The 21129-nt window shown below is 43.6% G+C and overlaps 1 protein-coding gene and 1 long non-coding RNA gene across 3 annotated transcripts; one reads left to right on the top strand and one right to left on the bottom strand.

Annotated features, from left to right (window-relative positions):
- Window positions 1-3690: 3690 nt before the first annotated feature.
- NDUFB8 (NADH:ubiquinone oxidoreductase subunit B8) lies at window positions 3691-10303 on the bottom strand. The gene is made up of 5 exons (XM_027852128.1): window positions 10193-10303; window positions 9905-10031; window positions 6954-7053; window positions 6297-6452; window positions 3691-3874 (listed from the first exon to the last, which is right to left on the bottom strand). Exons 1-5 carry the CDS (start codon window positions 10275-10277, stop codon window positions 3782-3784), a joined length of 561 nt encoding a protein of 186 aa, XP_027707929.1. The 5' UTR covers window positions 10278-10303; the 3' UTR covers window positions 3691-3781.
- A 3952-nt stretch (window positions 10304-14255) lies between these two features.
- Window positions 14256-21109, top strand: LOC114035777. 2 transcript variants are annotated; one of them, XR_003568253.1, is made up of 3 exons: window positions 14256-14290; window positions 20039-20117; window positions 20213-21109. It is a non-coding gene; the product is annotated as an uncharacterized LOC114035777 (long non-coding RNA). The 2 variants fall into 2 exon arrangements; XR_003568254.1 differs by lacking the exon at window positions 14256-14290 and adding an exon at window positions 15757-15789.
- The last annotated feature ends 20 nt before the right edge of the window (window positions 21110-21129 follow it).

Below are 21129 nucleotides of genomic sequence, written 5' to 3'. Positions count from 1 at the left end.
GTCATTTACACAGAGATAAAGCCATGGGGTTGAATGAGTGACAGTCAGGAGATGTTCCATAGAGGAGCAGGGACGGAAAGCTGATTTGACTACTCCAGGTCTAGTTAACAAAAGTCAGTTATCACTAGTAAAAAGGAGGCCCATGTGATCAAAAAGGTTTTGTTTGAAAGGGTAAGCAATACACATCTTCATCATAAATTGCTCTTAATATTGAGGGAGGCAGGAGGAAAGGGACATAGAGCCAAGCCACAATATGCTCACAAGCTAAGGCCCAGCCCTACTGGACTGAAAAATCCCCGAAATTTTTCAACCTACTCAACACCCCATTTGCACACCCCAATCTGGCTGCCTTTCCAGGGTCATTTTGCATTACGCTCACATGATTCCTGTTCCAAACTGCCCCAGTAGCTACACCATGCTCCATCTTCCCACCTTTGTGTGCACAAGTGGTCCCCAATGTCTGGAATGCACATCTTCCTCAATTCTACCTCATAATTCCCAGCTTCCTTCCAAGCACAGGCCAGGTGCCACTTCCCAAAGGCCTTTCTGGACCCCAATGCTCAGTACTTTCTCTCATGAGATTACTTTGTATTCACTTTTTTTGGGTACATATTGTATACTTTTGGCAGATGTAATAAATTCCTTGAAGGCATGGATTGTTTTATTTTTATCTTTATCCTTCGAACAAAGCGGTTTTAGCAATCAATCACCAAAACCTGTAATATACCAATTTCATTAAATTCCCATAATATACCAGGTGCAGGGAAAGACTAAAACCTAAGAATTCTTTCCATCGAGGGGCTGACATTTTATAGGGGAAATGTGTGTCTATGCACAATTTTTTTTAAATGAAAAGTAATTTTTTTTTTTGGAGGGAAGGCACTAGCAGCTGTTAGGTTTAAAATTGAACTCATATTCTTCTATAAATGACTTCCTTATACTTTGGTAAAGGGCAACATCACCCTTAGTGAATGAGATTCACTATCGCTGTGTCATCTGAGCACACTTATCTGGCACAAACTAGGTACTTAGTGCTCCCTGACTTGACTGTGCAAACAGAAATTTTTCAGCCTACCACTTAATACCCCCTCTCCCCAAACCAAGGAAACGAGGGATTCTAGGAGGTGTAGGTATGGAGGAAGCATATTCCAGCTGGTTATCAGCTGGATAGCCACTGCAAAGGCAAAGAAATGGAAGTTAGAGAACCTTGTGTAAGGAAGGCCAAAAAGTTGTTTTTCTGGATCACAGAGTGCTGGAGAGAGAGTGATATGTAACAAGGTTGGAAAAATAGATTAGGCCAGATGGTCAAGGGCTTCAAACAACAATCTATTGGATCTGGGCTCAATGGAGAGCCACTGGAGTGAACTGATTCAAGAAAGTGATATTAGTCTGCTCTTTAATGGGTGGATTGGAGTGGGGCAAATTGGAGGCAAGGCAATTGTTTGGGGCTTTGATGATGAGGGCCTGAACTAGAATGGTGACAATGTGAGCAAAGGAAAGTGTTATGGATGAAAGAGGTTCTAGAGGAAAAAAACCATGATGTGTGTGGAAGCTGACTATACAGGGTGAGGGAGAAAATGGATTTGAAGATTCAATTCAACAAACATTTACTTAGTGGCTCTATGTGCCAGGCACTGTGCGTGGATGACACAAAAGTGGGGAGGCTGGGTGACTGGAAGGATGGTGGTACCCTGGACAAAAATGTAGGTAAATTAGGAAGAGCAGTGAGCTAGCTTGAAAAAACAAAACAAAACGGTAGGTTCAATTTTGAACATGCTGAGTTTTGAGACACCTATGGAACATCCAGTTTAAAACATCCTCAGAGGCAGTTAATAATCTGGACTCCAGATCAAGAGAGACTAAGACTGGATATGTAGATGTGGGAGTCACTTGCACAGTGATAACAGAAGGCAGGGAGTCGATAAAGTCACCAAGCAAAGAGTGCAGAGAAGGCTGCAGGACAGACTCTTGGGATACATCTAGATAGGCAGCATGATATGTATGACAAACTAGCAAAGGAGACTTGAGTTAAGTATCTAGGAAGAGAACCAAAAGAGAAGAGTCACAAAAATCTAGAGAAGAAACTACCTAGATAATCAACAGTGTCAAATGCTGCAGAAGCAATCAAGGATGATTGAGAAAAGAAAATTACTTTGGCAATTAAGTGATCATTGGTAACTCTGGAAAGAGTAGTTTTGGTCCACCAGACAGGCTGCACACTAAACTGCAAAGAGTTGCAAAGTGAGAGAAAGGAGAAACAATGAATAGTTTTCTCTAGAAGTTTATTAAACGGAGGAGAAATATAGGATGACAGCTTGAGGGGATGGGAGGGTATTCTGTTTTTGTTTTCTTTTCCCCCAAAGGAGAAAGGCGTGAGCAGATTTGGAGGCAGCAAAGGAGTGAGATTAAAGATTAAAGAGGAGGATGATTGTAGGGGCAAGCTTTGGGATAGAATGGAAGAGCATGTCAAAGGTATATGTAGAAGCTGGCTTTGGCAAGAAGAACGACTTCATTCAGAACCTGGAGTGAATGAGAGAGTAAAGGATGCCAAAGGACTGTGAAACAGAAAGGTTGTCACAGGAGGCTTAGAGCAACCTTTGGTGTAAAGTAGGATCATCAATTAGGAAAGAGGAAAAAGATTTACTTGCTGCCAACAAGGATACAGTTAAGATCAAATAACCTAAGTTTGTAATGGACCTAGTGAATATGACTTCTTCAGTATGGTCTCCAGTTCTGTTTAGTAGCTTGTAAGGAGTGGAAGTTGGTGGTGGGAATAACATAGGGTTGGGGTTAGGACAAGGTGGAAAGGGATTCTGAAGTAGAGGGCAATGTAGAGTTTAACTGGCTAACTACAGGATCAAGATTGAGAGGAAAGGGAGAAAAGGGAAGTCAGAGCAGAGGTGATGGCTTGAGAAGTACTGAAGGACCAAGAGATTAGAAGTGGTAGGGAAGACAAAGAATAGATGTAAAATTAAAGCACAGAGAAAGATGGCATGGTAGGTTATGACTGGATAAAAGAACTTCAGAGTTAATGGGCATGGAAATGGGATACTCATGAGCCAGGGTGAGATCAAGGGTATAACCATCTTGAGTGTATCAGTGTTTTGGGGTAAAGGAATGGATCATAGGTGATGAGGAACTAGGAAATTAAGGTACATGACAGAACATCAACATAGATGCTAAAGTCCCCTAGAATAATGGTAGTTGGTGTGATGAGGAAGGACTAAAAGCCAGGTTCTGAACTCCTTAAGAAAGGAAAGAGGGGTGGTGGTAGACCTAGGGAGGGGAGCAGGGCAGTAGATAATGGCCATCAGGAATTGGAATGGATGGCTTGTTGATTTGTATGAAATGATCAGTCGAAGGCTTTGGGGAACATCCAGAAAAATCAGTGAAATGAATGGTCAGAGTGTGTACTAAGAGCCTTAGGCTTTAGTCATCTGTTGTTTCTCACTGTCCTGCCAGGCACAAAGGGCTTGTGCTCACTAAATACTTGTGGACTAAATCATTCTGCCTCAAGGGTCAAATACAATGTTCAGTAAGAACAGGACCTGAGCTCTAGGATGATCCCAGATATAGGCAGGAAGCCGCAGGGCAGAGAGGCCCATGCAAGAGGCAGGAGGCTAGACTAGGCTTGGCTCAGGAGCAGGGACATTCTGTGTTAAGAGAAATGAGGCACAGACAGCAGGCCACTGAGTTTCATTAGGTATTTCATTAAGGTTAAATCTTCCTGATCGAGTAGGCTTGCACAGGACAAAGTCAGTGGCCCTGCAGGCTAGGTCCTTCAGATTTCATAGTGTATCACAGGCTCTGGCTCTACGTTGGGATCACCTCCTCGCTCCAGGTACAGGTTGTTATAAGGATATTGCTTTGGAGCCTGAGAAAGGAAGCATATCAGAAAAAGCAGGTAAATGCCCCATCTGCAGTGACCCTACCCAACACGAACATCCAGCAAACAGCACCCGCCCCATCAGACCCAGCTGAGCTGAAATGGTAGGAGAAACATCCTTCTTTCGTGCTGAGCCCAAGGCAGAGAAAAAGCCTAGATTGTAAACGAAGTGCTGCTTGCACTGATTGTAAGAGAATAAAAGCTTTCTAAATGAGACGGCGCATCCATCCATCCCACTCTCTCTCCGGTCGAGGCAGACTCAATCTCCTTTAAGTCACTCAGCCTCTAATGGTTCCCCTGCTAAAGTGGCCTAGCAAATGAGGCGTGCAGAAGCAGCAGTGGGGGAAGCACAGAGGAGCCACGACTGGGACGTGCTTTAGGGGCTGCTGGCTTTACCAACAACCAGCTGTCAGAGTGTGCAGCTCAAGGGGAGGAGAAAAGGGTGATGTGCTTACAGAACTGAAAAATGCAAAAGCTACACTGTGCTTCCTGGTTTCCTGAAGTGAAGTTAGTGCTCACATCAGCCCTGTACACACACTCCAGCCAGGAGCCCCTGGGGCTCAAGATCAAGGTCAGTGCACACACCAGCTACCATGGAGACATGGATTATCTCTGCAGAGGTAGCACGGGGCATCTGACTGCAACAACTATAGGTCTCCTGCCTCTTCCAATCCATTCTGCACAGGCTGTCAGATTAATCTTCTTAAAACACCACTTTCATCATGTAACTCACTAGCCCCAAAACTTACAGAGCTTGTCACTGCCTACAAGATATGCCTAGCATTTAACGCTCTTTATCCACTGGCCTCACCAGATTCTTCAACGCATGCCCTCCACTTCATCCATTTTTCTCAGTGTCCCCTGCACATTCTGTCTTCATGGCCTCCCTTACCTCGTCCCTCTACCTCCGATCCAAATCCCATACTTCCTTCAAGGCCCAGTTTGGGTGCCATTTCCTAACAACAGATGCCCAAATGATGCACAATCCTCTGCTAAATCACCAGACACTTCCTTCTTTCTTACCGAAGAGATCTCTTCTAGCTTTTTCAGGTACACAGTCTTCCCAATCTAGCTATAAATTACTTATGGGTAGAAGCAATTTTCTACTTTATAGTATCTAGAATCTATGTATGAATTTAATTGCTCATCAAATACAACATACGGTCCATGTGGTCCCCTACTAAAGATGAGTAGAATATAAGTTTCCTGAAGATACGGGCCATTTCCACTTTTGTCTTTGAATCCCAAATGCCTGGCACATTATAGTCCCTTGATAAATGCCTCGTGAGTAGAAGGGTCCTTTCAGAGAGGCAACCAGCAACTGGGAGTCACTACATATTTCAGTCTCTGAAGACTATGTATATCTTTGCCTTCTCAACCCTTGTCTAGTCACAATAATGGCTTCATACCATCCAGGGCAATCACAATTTGGGGCAAACTAGCTCCCTTTCTAATTTCTATAGCGACTGGGAGAACAGCTGACAGATTTATATCCCTAAAAGTGCAGTTCTGACCTTGTCACTTCCCTGCTAGTTCTAGAGAGCTCCTAGGATAAAATACTAACTCCTCTGTTTAGCATTTCATGCTCTTCATGATGTGGCTTCCACCTATTTTTTCACTTTTTTCATTCTCCCTCAAATGTTTTAAGTTCCAGGCTAACTGTCCAACTGGCAGGTGGTTCCCTATACATTCCATTCTTTCTCCCATCTCTGCCTTTGCATAGGATGTCCCTCATCTCCACTCCTCAATATCTGAAATGCTCACTCTCCTGACACCCCTATCTCTCTGTCCTGATTCCTCCAGGTATTAGTGCCCTGGGGGAAAAATCAGTTACTATTTACTTACCTTTCCTGAGAGAAAACATGTTGTTTTCCCTTAACAGAATGTAAGCATCTAGAGGACAAAGACTGTTTAATTTTAAAATTTGTATCCCCAGCACTGATCACAGTGCTGATACATACATAACAGAATTGTTGAATTCAGCTTGCTGAATTGACTGAAGGTCAAGAAGCCAACATATCATCCTGTCGCTGCTATTCAGCATCTTGGGCAGAGAATCCTCAAAAAAGCCATTGGTGGCACCCCTTCAGATCAAAGCTGGATTCTTGTGTTTCAGATGCTTCATTTCCATAGGAAACAAAGCTGAGCATCATGCAGTGAAAAGATGTTTCTCTTAGATCAGGGGGTCTAATCCTTTTATGTGTCACAGACCCCACCCCTTTGGCAATCTGGTGAAGCCCAAAGACCCCTTCTCAGAGTAATGTTTTTAAATAACTGAAGGAAAGGTTAAATTTCAATTAAAAATTTAGCTGAAATAAAGATATATAATTCTTTTCCCATCCAAGTTCACAGATCCCACTGAAATTTTTCTGTGGACCCCAAGTTAAGAATATCTGCCCTAGATACTCACCACAGGCCGATAGGAGGGGAACACCTCTCCTAACCAGAACATGAACATCATGAAGCCGAAGAAGCCAAAGAAATGCTTACACATAGTGTTCCAGGAGACAGGTGTGGGGGACGTATCCACACGATTCCGAGTGTACATATCAAAGTCAAAGTGCATCTAAACAAATACATAGATCAGTGTACTAGGTTGTTAGTTGAACAACAGGCAGGCAGCATAGAATACCTCTGAAGAAACTTCCTGGCAGAGGGTCTAGCACTCCAGATGGCTACGTTCTTAGAGACTGTACCTTTCTCAAATGACAATGACAATCCAAGAATTAGGGGTGGTAGGAGAGGTGCCAAGGGGAAACTAGGGGGTGGGGTTAGCATCTCTGACGGTCTGCTACTTAGGGAGGGCAGCTCAATCACTAATGTTACAAAGTTTTGGGGATCCCCAGACATTTGACCCATGTATTGCCTTGGGGGTACCCAGTTCCTTGGGAAGCAGAAAAGCTTACAGCTCACTAGATACACTGCTTCTCCATTACTGGATTAGGTTGCCACCTGGGTTCAAAGAAAGATTCACCAAGCATGGGAATAAGGATGCTTTAAATATCATGGGGAACCCTGTGAATGACTGTACTATTTAAAGAGAAAAGGAGGGGTATCATTTTCTCACCGGTTCACCCCAATTCAGCCTCAGTTCTGAATGGTCCCAATCATACCATGGGTCTCGTTCATGCTGAGAGTGGTCTGGAAGCTTGGGATAGTCACCATATCTGAAAAATAATAGCAAGTCTTGAGTGGAGGCCCAAACATCTCAGGGAACCTGGAGATACCTCACCTGAGAATTAGAGAAATGAAGTCACAAAGAAACTCAGCATCCTACTCCAAGCTACTTGCTAAAGGGATACTCCTTAAGTATAGATCCAGTCAAGAGCTTTCTCTACTCAATTAACCCCATTGGCTTACTAGTGCCTTTAGGACAAAATATAAACTTCTCTGACTACATCTGAGAGCCCTACATAATCTCCCCCCAACCCATCTTTCTTGCCTCCTTAGACATTACTCCTCATCCCACACTGTAATCCAGTCAAACTGCCTTCTCTGTTCCTCACCCATATGACATTTCATCTTCCATCTTCATGACTTTGGACTGGTCATCCCCCATGCCAGGAATGCATTCTCTCCTTAACTGTCTCAGAGTCCCTCTTTTTCTTTAAGACACAGGTCAAACACCAACTTCTGTATGATGCCTTTCTTAATTTCCCCGTAAGTGCCCTCCTTTCCTTGAATTTAGTTACTTTTTTGTATGTATTGGTATTTACTAACTTTATAATTTTGCTGCATTTATTTTCACATTTACTTGTTGTTTCATTCATTAGAATGTAAGCAAATTGAGTAGAGATGGCTTCATTTTTTGTATTTGTATCCCCAGGGCCTGGTAAATACTTGTTGATTGCTTGAGCAAAGACCTAGACCCAGGACCCAAATTCTACTTATTGAATGAGACTGCTATGTAAGCTCAAATTACAGTTTAATTGTGTTCATGTGAAAATGACAAAAATGTATATTCTCTCCTTTCAGTTCACAGGAAGAATCATAGAATCAGAACACACAAGCTGGAAGAGACCATAAAGACCATAAAATCTGATTCCCTAATTTTATGAATGAGAAAATGGAGGCTTAGGTTATTTGCCTTTCCAAAGTCATTTTTCAACATTAGTGTCAAATCCAAAAATAGAAGAAAGTGAAAAAATAAGGAAACATTAGAGACAGATTCCTCTTTCTCATTATAACCACTGATGTTGAATAGATGCTTCTGGTTACTACAGGACCATCTGTCCAGTGGGATAATGGGTATAAAGTGCTTTGCAAATCTTAACAAGGCAAGTGAATAACTGGAGTTAGCGGTTCTTCCCCATATTAGATGTTGTTCCCCACCCCCACCCCCACACCCACACACATTAGACTGTAAGTGCCTTGGAGGAAGGAACTGTTTTGTTTTGGGATCTCTAGTGATGATTACAGTGCATGAAGTATGGGTTTATGAATAGCTTGTTGAATGTTTGTTGAATGACTGACTCAATTAGGAAGGAGTAAGATTTCAATTGCATCTAACCTATTCAACAATTATTATGGTGACCACAGAAAGACCACCCAGCCTAGAAAAGCATAGAAAATCAAAGAACAGTAAAAGCCACACAAAGTAAGGAATAAGTCATATGTATACCTCTGTGTAAGAGGCAGTGGGGTATTTAGGAGATAGCATTGGAACTTAAAATCAGAAAACCTGAGTTCAAATTCTAGCTCTGCTACTAACCTGTGTGACCTTGGGCAAACCTTGTCTTTAGGCCTTAGTTTTCTTACCTGTAAAATGAGGAGGTTGACCTAGATGACTTCTAAGGATACTTCTAATTCTATCACTATGATTCTATGGATTGGTCTTATAGATATTAAGCCTTCCCTCAGTTGGGTTGGAACAATTGAAATGGCTCTTACTACAGCACAGAACCTAACACTCAGGATCAACAAACATTTATTAAACACCTACTATGTTCCAGGCACTGTGTTAAATGCCGGAGCTACAAGAAAGTAAAAGACACCATCCGTGCAGTCAAGGAGTTCACATAGTACTGGGGGAGACACTGTAAAAATCTATGTATGTATAAGATATGGATAATGTAACTGGGAGGCAATTTCAGAGAAGAGGCAATGGAGAGCCAGGAAATGAGGGAGCCAGGACAGGCTTTTTGCAGAAAGTGGGATATAAGCTAAGGTTTGAGGAAAGACACAGAATGCAGGACAAAAAGAGAAGGAGGCAGGGTATTACAGGCAGGGGGAGAGCCAGTGAAAAAGCAAGGAATGGAGATATGTAGTAACACAGGAGAGGAAATTCAAGTAGACCAGTGTTGCTGGACAGTAGAGCACCTAAGAGTCCTCTCTATGAGTAAAGTGTAAGCTGACTGAAAAGGTAGAAGCCAAAGGATTTTAAGTTGGAACTGCTGAAGTTTACTGAGTAATGAGAGACTCCGTCAGACGTTGGTTTTGGGAAGAATACTTTGGCAGCTGGGTGGAGAGAGACCCCACAAGGAAGGCCCTGGAAAGTCCCGGGAGACCAGGCATAAAGTAAGGGGAAATTGTGCCAGTGTTGCTATTGGCTGTGTGAATGGAGAGAAAGGGACATATATGAGATGTTGTTAAGGTAGAAACAAGTTTTGGCAACAGACTGGTAGAGTTGAGGATGACAACCAAGTTGTGATCTTAGGTGACTGGGAGGATGGTGGTGCCCTAGACAGTCCCTGGGAAGCTGGGCAGTGAGGAGGGATTGGGAGGAAGGAGAACGAGCTCTGTTTTGGGCACAAGTGAGTTATGAGACCATCGGGGATCGAAAGATCCTTGGGAAGCCTTGCGGCTGCCACTGGATCCTGCCTTGCTCAAGTTCAAGGAGGCAGCTGGGGTCAAAGGGAAGCTGCCCCGGCTCCCGTCCAGACCGGCGACTACTTAGCCCAAACAAACAAAACGAAAACTTCGCCATCGGTTGATAAGGGCCACCAGTGTGCGTGACACACTAGGCGTCGGCAGCCCGGGCTGGGGAGGGGGATGCAGCCCCCGGGGCAACCTCCTTACCCGAAGCCGTCGTCCGGGTAGGGCTCGTAGTCCTCCACCCGCATGTTGTACTTCTTGGCAGCGGCAGCGCGTTCCTCCGGCGTGCGGGGGTACGGTCCCGGGAGCATGTCCTTGCTGAGGCCCGAGGCTGGGCAGGGCGGACGCCAGAAGTCAGATCCCAGCCTAGGAGCTAGCGGCCCGGCGCGTCCCCGCTGCCGCCACACCTCCATCCCTACCCAACCCTCCCCACCCCACTGACCCCTCGCTCCTCCGCTCCGCCCCGCCCTCGAGCCCCAAACCCCCCCGCACCTGCGCGGGCCCCCACAGGGGTCACCCGCCAGGCCGCTGTCCCCAGCCATCGGATTCCCCGGGACACAGCCATGGAAGCCGCCATCTTAACCTTCTTCAAGATTCGCCCGCGCACGCGCAGGCCAGTTCTACGGCGGCCGAGCAGAGCCCAAAACAGTTCCGAGGGGGGAGGGCGGTTTCTGCTCACGTGGGGCAGGTGCCAGAAGGAGGAGCTTGGGACGCAGGGACCGGAGGACTGGGGGAGCTGAAGCTGGTGCCCCAGCTCCTAGGTTATTGAACTCCCTGGGTCCTGGAGTGGGGGCCACATGTTGAAAGATGTTGTGAGGAAGGGGCTGAGGTCAAGTGCCCGAGGACTTTTATGCCAGTCCGAGGCGGGCTCGATCCCTTGGCTCCCGCAGGTGAACGTCCTGAAGGAGGTGCCGTTTTAGGGACAGGAAGTTGGCCTCCCCCAAACTCACTCTGGGCACGACGCCCTGGTGCTTCTCCTCTTCTGGCCGCTCCAGGGTACCTACTGCAGTCCTGCCCCTCCTCCAGTGCCGCTAAAACCCGAGGGTAGCATCTGTCTTGACCCCTCTTCCCCTCGGCCCTCTCATCCCTTCTCCCTGCTTCTGTTATCGCCTGTGCAAGGACGTGCCGCATCTGTCCAGCCCTAACCGACCCCTTTCGCGAGCTGGACCAGAAACGCATTTCCAGTTGTCTTTTTCTCTTGGGGGTGCAGAAGCCTTTTCCAATTAAAGTTGTCCAAGAAAAAACTCATCATACCCCCTTCTTCCCCTTCCTGCTCCTACCTGAGGTTCTTTTTTTTTCTTCTTTTTTCTCTGAGGTTCTTTATCAGGAGCACTAACATCTTCCCAGTTGCTCAGGTTAGATGAATTGCAGTCACGTCCAATTTCTTCTTCTCCTTCACCCTCCCCAAGCTTATTTTCTCATGTATATGGTTAATCTCTTTTTCTAACGGGATTGTGAGTTCCTAAGAGCAAGCCTGCCTCATCTACTGTTTCATCTCTTTCTGGGAGGCCCCAAAGGCTCCCTGGGAGGCTTAGCAAACATCTTTGAGTTGACTGATTCCTGTCTCGAGCTGTTGCTGTTGCTGTTGCTGTTCCATACTGGAAGAGAAAATACGATACTTCATCTTTGCAAAGCCTGAGAAATCAAAGAGAAGCAGCATAGTGTAGTCTAGTGGTGTAAAAAAGAAACAGGGCCACTAACCTGATCCCTGCTGTCCACATAATGACTTAAAAAAAACCCCACATATTGACATTATTGATGTTCTATTATATTGTTTTTTTAGTTTGTTAAATATTTCCTGGTTACATTTTAATCTGGTTCAGGCCACACTTGAGAGTGGTGCACCTGTGATGAGATCTATACTAAAAGTTGGGGTGAGTTGGAGTCTCATTTCCCCTCTCAGGTTCTGTTTCCTTATCTGTATGTAACCTGTGTTATGTAGGGGTATTTAGACATTTGGTAGTACAAGGAGGACCAGTTTTAGGAAGGGGACTTGTAATCACGTTGATCAATCAACAGTCATTTATATGCCCCTGTTATGTGCTTGGCACTGTTCTAGGTGCTAGGGAATACAAATAAAATGAGTAAAATAATCCCGACTCACAAAGAGTTTACATTTTAATAAGGGAGACAAGTGCATAAATAACTATATGCAGAATCAATATAAAAATACTACAAATACAAAATAGAGAATTACAAGGCAATATGTATCTTTAATGGGGATAAAATAGAAGCCTTCTTAATAAGATGAGAGGTGAAGCAAGGATGTCTATTATTACCATTATTATTCAATGTTGTCCTAGAAATGCTATCTATAGCAATAAGACCCCCCCAAAAAAAGAAGAAATTGAATAAGAATAGGCAACAAGGAACAAAACTATCACTTTGCAGATTGTATGATGCTATACCTAGAGGACCCTAGAGAATCAGCTAAAAAACTAGTTGAACAATTAACAACTTTAGCAAAGTGGTAGGATTTAAATAAATTCACATAAATCACCAGCATTTCTATATATTAATAAGAAAACCCAGCAGGAAGGGATAGAAAGAGAAATTCCATTTAAAATAACTGCTGAGAGTATTACATACTTGGGAGTCTACTCAGGAATTATAGGAATATAATTATGTGAATACAATTTTTAAATGACTTTGTTTTTTCCCAATTACATGTAAAAACAATTTTTCAACATCCTTTAAAAATTTTTTGAGTTCCAAATTCTTTCCCTCTTTTCCCTCACCCCTCCCTGAGATAGTAACAATTTGATATGTTATAGTGAAAAATAGTATGCTTTGATCTACATTTAGACTCCATCAGTTCTTTCTCTGGAGGTAGATAGGATTTTTCATCATGAGTCCTTTGGAGTTTTCTTGGATCATTGTATTGCTGAGAATAGCTAAGTCATTCACAGTTGTTCATCATACAATATTGCTGCTATTGTGTACAATGTTCTCCTGGTTCTGCTTACTTCACTTTGCATCAGTTCATGTATGTCTTTCCAGGTTTTTCTGAAATCTGCCTGTTTGTCATTTCTTATAGCACAAACATATTCCATTACAATCATATACCACAACTTGTTCAGTCATTCCCCAATTTATGAGCATCCCCTCAATTTCCAATTCTTTGCCACCACAAAAAGAGCTGCTATAAATATCTTTGTACAAATAGGTCCTTCCCCCCTCCCCACCTCTTTAAAATCTCTTTGGGATACAGATATAGTAGTGGTATTGCTGGATCAAAGGGTATGCACAGTTTTATAGGTCTTTGGGCATAGTTCCAAATTGCTCTCCAGAATACTTGGATCAGTTCACAATTCCACTAATAGTCCATTAATGTCCCAATTTTCCCACATCCCCCTCCAACATTTATCTTTTTCCTTTTCTGTCATATTAGCCAGTCTGGTAGGTGTGAGGTGGTACCACAGAGTTGTTTTAATTTACATTTTTCTAATCAATAATGATTTAGAGCATTTTTTATATGACTATAGATGGCTTTGATTTTTTTTTCTGGAAACTGCATGTTCGTATCCTTTACCATTTGTCAATTGGGAATGACTTGTATTCTTATAAATTTAACTCAGTACTCTACATATTTGAGAAATGAAGCCTTTATCAGAGGTAGTTGCTATTAAAAAAACTTTCCCCCAGATTTTTGCTTTCCCTCTAATCTTGGTTGCATTGGTTTTGTTTGTGCTGACTTTTTAACATACCATGATCAAAATTATCCATTTTTTATTTCATAATGTTCTCTATCCCTTGTTTGGTCATAACTTCTTCCCTTCTCCGTAGATCTGACAGGTAAACTATTCCTTGTTTTCCTAATTTGCTTATGGTATCACCCTTTATGTTTAAATCATTTACCCATTTTGACTGTTTCTTGGTATATTATATAAGATGTTGATTTATTTCTGTCATACTGTGTGAGGGACTGTCTGATGTTGCCAGCTACCAGGTGACCGTTGTGGCAAGATTGGGGTAGAATCTGGGTATTTGGAAGTCGAGGCAGGGGCTGTGGTAGGCGGAGTCGTGGTGGACTGGGATGGGCTGGGTACGGAGAAGCCCTGAGGCAGTGGGCAGTGCTATGTGAGATAAGCTGGGTGCAAGGAAGTTGCTGGAGCTTGTGCTCCTGAGGCAAGGGGCGGTGCCACGTGGGAGTGGGACAGCAGAGGACGAGTTCCCTTTGCTTAGTCCCCTCCCTATATGCAACGTCAACCCCAGACGCCTCCTTCCTGTGTCCTTCCTGACTTCCTAGGTCACGTACTCTGTCTATGCACTAATCCCAGAAGCCTCCTTCTTGTATCCAGTCCTAGCCTCCTGCGTCACTCCCTCTCCCTTGGTGTGATAAACTCAGACAGCCCTTTCTGGTATCTGACCCTACAATCATTGGCTAGTAAGCGGGCTGGGGAGGAGGGGCTAGTAGGTACTTAAGGAATGAGAGCGTGGTCAGATCACGCCCTCTCTTTGCTCCTGCTTTGTTGCTCTGGCCTTCCTGCTTGGCCTTGCTGTGATGGCCTCTGAATAAAGCTCTGGTGTTGGCGCCTCCTGATGGCTCGTCTCTGTGTGTTTATCCGGTTGAGGACCGAAGACTGATGAGTGAGTATGACTCTGGCAGCCTGCTCCTTATAGGAGGAGTGTTCGGCGCGGCCGGCATAAGGTCGGTGCGGCCGGTACAATACTGTTTTCCAGTTTTCCCAGCAGTTTTTGTCAAATAGTGAGTTCTTATCTTTGAGAACTGTCATGGGATATGACAAGGGTATATACAATACAAAATACTTTTCAAACAAATAGAGACATCTAAATAATTGGAAATATATTCACTGCTCATGAGTAGCTGGGGCCAATATAATAAAAATGACAATTCTACCTAAATTAACTTAGTTGTTTAGTGCTATACCAATCAAATTATCAAGGAATTGTTTTATAGAGCTAGAAAAAAATAGTAACAAATTTAATCTGGAAGAACAAAAGGTCAAGAATATCAAGGGAATCAAAAAAAAAAATGTGAAGAAAGGTAACCTAGCAATAGATTTCAAACTATGTTACAAAGTGGTAATCACCAAAACAATCTAGCACTGACTAAGAAATAAGAGTGGTTGATCAGTGGAACACATTAGGTACATAATATACAGAAATAAATAACCAAAGTAACTAGTGTTTGATAAACCCAAAGATCCAAGTTTTGGGGCAAGAACTCACTATTTGACAAAAATTGCTAGGAAAACAGAAAAGCAGTATGGCAGAAATTAAACATGGACCAAAAATTCATACCATGTATCATAATAAGGGCAAAATAGGTATGTGATTTAGTATAATATCTTAAAGCAAATTAAGGGAGCATGGAAAAAATTACTGTGAGGGACTGTCTGATGTTGGCAGCTACCAGGTTGGGTACTGTGGCAAGGGTAAGGTAAGATCTGGGTATTTTGGAAGTCGAGGCAGGGACTGTGGTAGGCAGAGTCGTGTGTACTGGGATGGGCTGGATACGGAGAAGCCATGAGGCAATTGGGCAGTGCTATGAGATAAGCTGGGTGCAAGGAAGTAGCCGAGCCTGAGCTCCTGAGGCAAGGGGCGGTGCCACGTGGGAGTGGGATGGCAGAGGACTGAGTTCCCTCTGCTTAGTCCCCTCCCTATATGCAACGTCATCCCCAGATGCCTCTTGTGACCTTCCTGACCTCCGGGTCCCTTTGTGTAGCACTGACCCAGTCCCCTCCTGAGTCTGACTTCCTAGGTCACGTACTCTTGTCCATGCGTCAATCCCAGATGCCTCCTTCCTGTATCCAATCCTAGCCTCCTACGTCACTCCCTCCCCCTTGGTGTGCTAAACTCAGACAGCCCCTTCCGGTATCTGACCCTACAATCATTGGCTAGTAGCGGGCTGGGGAGGAGGGGCTAAGTAGGTACTTAGGAACAAGCGTGGTCAGATCACACACGTGCGCTCTCCCCTGGCTCCTGCCCTGTTGCTCTGGCCTTGCTGTTTGGGCTTGCTATGATGGTTTGCTGTGTTGGCCTCTGAATAAAGCTCTGGTGTTGGTGCCTCCCAATGGCTCGTCTCTGTGTGGTGATCCGGCTCAGAACCGAAGACCCAGGCGTGGGTAAGACTCTGGTGGTGTACTTCTTCTAAGAGAAGTGGGTACTGGCGCATGACTGGCAGAGGGTCGGCGTGCTGCCCGTATAATTACCTTTCAGATCTATGGTAAAGGGAGATTTTATGATCAAACAAAAAATACAGAAGATCACAGGAAGTAAAATGTATAATTTTGATTACATGAAATTAAAAAAGGTATTGCACAAACAAATCCAATGCAGCCAAAATTAGAAGGAAAGCAGGACATTGGGGGAAAAAAACTTACAGAAAGTTTGTCTGATGAAAGCCTCATTGCTCAAAGATATGGGGAACTGAGCTAAATTTATAAAAATTGAAAGGATATGAACAGGAAGTTTTCAGAAGAAGAAGTCAAAGCTATCAATAGTCATACTAGGTAATTTGGTGGGGAGGGCACCACCAACAGTTGGGATCAGGAAAAGAATCATGAGGAACAGTGGTGTCAGACTCAAATGAGCCACTAGACCCACATGTAAGGATCCTTGCCAGGGCATACTGACTTAGAAAACCACACATTATTGTCTATGATCTATCACATTTTTAGTTATGTTGTCAAATATTTCCCAATTACATTTTAATCTGGTTCCCATTGTACTCAGGAGTATTTCGGCAGTCTTTGTTTGACACCCTTGATGGATAAAGTGATCCTTGAGCTACAACATGAAGACATGGATTCTATAAGGTGGAAGCGAGGAGTACATCATAAGCATGTGGAATAGCTGGTGGAGGGGCATGGGTATGAAAATGGGGTAGTTTGAGTGACAATCAGGGAGAAGGTCAGTGTGGCTAGTCTGAAGAGTGTAGGATGGGGTGTAATGTACACTGAGGCTGGAAAGATAAATTAGGGCTAGCTTGTGTGGGACTTTAAAAGCTAAACCCAGGTGTTTATCTTTTATCCTAGAGGCAATAGGATAATCAGAAAAATTAGTTGGCAGTAGTATATAACATCTACTAGAGTAGGAAGATACTTAAGGCCAAGAGAACAATTAAGAGGCCTTTGTAATAATCTAGGGGAGAGGTAAGAATCTTCTGTTCTTCCCTCTTCAGTTAGGGGCCTGGCATTATAGGGTTGCCATCACCCAGATAAATAGTTCAGGAGCAGTTGAATTTGGCTCATTTTCTGTACCTCCCTTGGGGCATTCCAGTTCACCCCCAAGAAACAAGCTCCTACAATTTGGAACTATGCCCAGAGGGTTATAAAACCATGCATACCCTTTGACCTAGCAATACCACTACTAGGTCTGTATCCCAAAAGAGATTAAAAAAACAAAAAAGGAAAGGATCTATATGTACAAAAGTATTTATAGCAGCTCTTTTCTGGGGATAAAGAATTAAAAGCTGAGAAGCAGCCCATCACTCTGGCAATGGCTGAACAAGTTGTGGTATGTGATTGATGGAATACTATTGTACTATAAGAAATGATGAACAGGATGCTCTCAGAAAAATCTGGAAAGACTTGCATGGGCTGATGCAAAGTGAAATGTACTGTGTACGAAGTAACAGCAATATTGTAAGATGGTCAGCTGTGAATGACTTAGCTATTCTGAGCAATACAATGATCTAAGACAACTCTGAAGAACTCATGATGAAAAATGCTATCCATCCCCAGAGAAAGAACTGATGGTGTCTGAGTACAGATTGAAGCATACTTTTTTTAAACTTTCTTTATTTTTCTTGAGGTTTTTTTTTCCTTGTCTATGTTTTCTTTCACAATATGACTATTATGGATATGTTTTGCATGATTACATGTGTATAACCTATATCAAATTGCTTGCCTTCTCAATGAGGGGGTGGGGAGGGAGGAAGGGAGAGAATCTGGAACTCAAAGTTTTAAAAACAAATGATAAAAATTGTTTTTACATATAGGATTTGTGATTTCATTGATATAGAGGGCCCCCCCATGAGAAAATGCAAACTTAAATCTGCCTTGCAATTTATAGCCTTAGAGAGGTGCCTAGGGCAACTGAAAGGTTAAGTGATTTATGGGGGTCACATAGCCAGTATGTATCAGAAGCAGAATTTGAACCCAGTCCTTCTAGAATCTGAGGCTATATATCACATAAAGGCTCCAAGGACTAAAATCGGGGCCCATCTCCAAGCCCCAATGGCAAAGGAATGGATTTTTATCCTTCCCCAGGTCCATAAGAGGTCAATCTCTGACATAAAAGAATTTATATCACCAATAGAAGAAATCCCTCTACCCTTGTCCTAATTATACCCCTCCCTTCCCCATTTTGACTCCTTAGTGAATCAGTTCAACTACACTGTTCTTCCCTCTCAAATCCCTTGCCCCCTTGCCATATCAAAGACCCTTCCTGGCCTACTCTCAGCCTTGGATTATTCCAACCATCCACTGAGTTCACTGCTATTCTTGTGCTAATGAAGGAAGCTGGAGAGAATCTTGAAACTGTGCTGGTTGGAGCCACCACATGTTGCTCTCTTCTTTCCAGGGTTTTCAAGACACTACTCTCTCTTGGTTTTCCTCTTAGCTATCTGACTTCTTTTCAATCTTTGCTGGATGATTTTCATCCAAAGTGTCCTCCAAGGCCCTGTTCTGGGCCCTCTTCTTTTATACTTCTTCACTTGGTTATCTCATCAGCTTCCAAGGATGCAATTATCTTCTCTATTCAGATGATTCTCAGATATATTTATCCAGTCCTAACTTCTCTTCAGATCTCCAGTCTTGCATCTCCAGCTCCCTGTTGGACATCTAATATTTAACATAAAAGAAACTGAACTCTTTTAGCCCCAAAAAATCTTTTAGCCCAAATCTTCTCCTTTCCCAAAAGCCCCTATTACTGTTGAGGACACCACTATCTTCCCTGTAACCGGGGATCACAATGTAGGTGCCATCCTTGAATCCTCACCCTTACCCCCAATATCCACTCGGGTTGCCAGGACCTGTCATTTTGGTTCTACCTTCTCTTTTCTGACACTATCACCACCCTGCTACAGGCTCTTATGACCTCATCCTTGAACTACTGAAGTGGCCTTCTGGTTCTCCATTCCTCAAGTCTCTCCTTTCTCCAGTCTATCCTCTATTCAACCTGTCAAATTGATCTTCTTAAACTATAGGTCTAAACATGTTACACCCCCAATTCAAAACTCTTTTGTGAGAAATGAAAGAGTTAAGTTTCCACATATAAGTAGATAAGAAATCAGCAAGACAGGCTAACTTCTCAGTCCAAGGAGGGGAGTGATAACACAATTCTAGGCACATAAGGTATGTTAGGGGTGGGGCATATAAGGAAGATTCTAACCCAAAAGGATTAGGACCAATTCTGATCCAGAAAGAAGGAGTTAGGCAATTACTAACTATAAAGATTGCTCTGGCTTCTTTTACCCTGCGCATTTTCTCTCCTTCCAAGGAGGTGCTCCTGCTTCTCGTGAGAATGGAAATGACTGACTTCAACTTCTTTAATAAAAAGTCTTTGAGACCCCAGTCTTCGGAACTGAGTCTGAGGTCATCTTTATAACATCTTTATCATCTCCAAGATCAAATATAAAATCCTCTAGCATTCAGAGCCCTTCATAACTCAGCCCCTTCCTGCCTTTCCAGTGTTCTTACACTTTACTTCCCCCTTCTATGTCTTCTGGGATCCAAGTGGCACTGGCTTACCAGTTGTTCCTCCCATAAGACAGTTGACCATCTTTGCATTTTCCCTGGCCATCCCTAGTACCTGGAATGCTTTCCTTCCTTTCCACCTTCAGGCTTCCTTTTAGATCTCAGCTAAAATCCCATCTTCTGCCAGAAGCCTTTCCTGGTACTCCTTAATGCCAGTGCCTTCCCTCTGAGACCATCTCCAATTTATTCTACATATATTGTTGAAAGGAAAATTCTTCATTTAGGCTTTCACCCTGAATAACAAGGCAAAACTCAGGATAAAGAGAATTAAAATGATTTTATTACAAGTACGTCAAGGTAAAACACGTTGATGGGCTGATTACATAGGTAATTTTAAGACAATTTGGGTAGGTCCACTTCAGCAAAAGGGCTGGGCCCTTGCATCTCACTTGCTCCCCAAGGTAGCAAGAACACGACAATTTGCAGGTAGGGGTATGTGACAAAAAGCAGGTGATACAGAGAGCTGGTAGACTTGGTATCTCCCCACCTGAGCCTCCCCCAACACTGGTTGATAAGCAGGGCTGGGAACAATGGGATGCTGAGTCGACATAACTTTCAACAATTTCTGGTTGGTACATAGTTGTTTACAGTATGTTGTTATCTCCTCCATTAGGTCGTGAACGCCTGGAGAATTGGAACTGTTGTTGCTTTCCTTTTTATCCTCAGCACATAGCATATTGTCTGGCATACAGGTAATAAATACTTGACAAAAAAAATGACTTGACAAATCTCAGTAGAGTTGGAAACTTCGGTGAAGGTAACTCCTTTTTGTTTTATAATGTCTCAGCAGGTACTTCTGGAAAACAAAACGTCCCAGTCCTTCAAAATCTCCCTTCCTCTTAACCACTACAAAAGAGGACTCCTCCGGACCGGGGAGGTTCAAGGAAGTAGTCCCTTTCTCTTTATCCTATCAGATAAAACCACTTAGGAGGCTCTTAGCAAGGACTCATTAACTGACTGACAAAGAAGGTTTAGTTTTCTTTGGTCTAACGTAAGTGGATCTGCCACCCAGGGCACCTTCTTTCCTTTGTAACAGTTTAAAAGCATCTTCTTTTGTTATGCTAAGTACTTTGTCCCCAGCTGTACCCGTTTGATCCAAAATGCTGCCCAAGAAGGTCTCTCTCGTATGTAATATGTAATATGTAAATGTCCTCTTCCGAATTATGGGACACACGTTTGCAACAGAATGTGTAGGAATGTATATATGCGTATAGAGAGTATGAATAAATCGCTGTTTACTTCTGTCTCCTACGCTGGCTTATTTTCTGGCAGCAGCAGCTAATCAGGACTCTAAGAAAAGTCGCCTAATGCCACGCTCCTGCACAGAACAGTACTTCCCTCGGAGTCTCGCCTCCTTTGCTTACGCTTGTGGCAGGTCTCCAGCTGTCGGCTTGGCTCAGGGACTCTAGACCTGGCACCCCTTTTATTTTTAAAGGACTAACCAGCCCCGCCCGCTCTTTCTCCTCTCAGTAGCCTCTGCCCTCCTCCTCCAATCGGCGTCTGTACTTAGGGGCCATGGCTTTGTGGGAAACCGAGTCTTTCCACTCCTCGCGTACATTGCGCACATAGCCATTGGGCCTAGATGATCCTCCAAAGCGCTTCCAGCAACGATTCCACTCCCCAAAGCCAGGGGGCGCTGTGCCTTCTGCTTCCCCGCCGTGCCCTCTCGCTTTTCTAGCCATCATTAGTGGCTTCTTCCGGAAG

This window comes from Vombatus ursinus, unplaced genomic scaffold, assembly GCF_900497805.2.
Source record: "Vombatus ursinus unplaced genomic scaffold, bare-nosed wombat genome assembly UNPS02009205.1, whole genome shotgun sequence".
NCBI classification, from domain to species: domain Eukaryota; kingdom Metazoa; phylum Chordata; class Mammalia; order Diprotodontia; family Vombatidae; genus Vombatus; species Vombatus ursinus.
This window is presented reverse-complemented; position numbering and strand designations above follow the sequence as displayed.

What these genes read in the sequence shown, in the direction of transcription:
- NDUFB8 (XM_027852128.1), bottom strand. Translation starts at nt 10,277, where the DNA reads ATGGCGGCTTCCATGGCTGTGTCCCGGGGAATCCGATGGCTGGGGACA. An exon ending in TACCCGGACGACGGCTTCGG is followed by an intron (nt 7,054 to 9,904) that starts GTAAGGAGGTTG and finishes ATTATTTTTCAG; the next exon opens with ATATGGTGACTATCCCAAGC. An exon ending in GGCTGAATTGGGGTGAACCG is followed by an intron (nt 6,453 to 6,953) that starts GTGAGAAAATGA and finishes GTATTTGTTTAG; the next exon opens with ATGCACTTTGACTTTGATAT.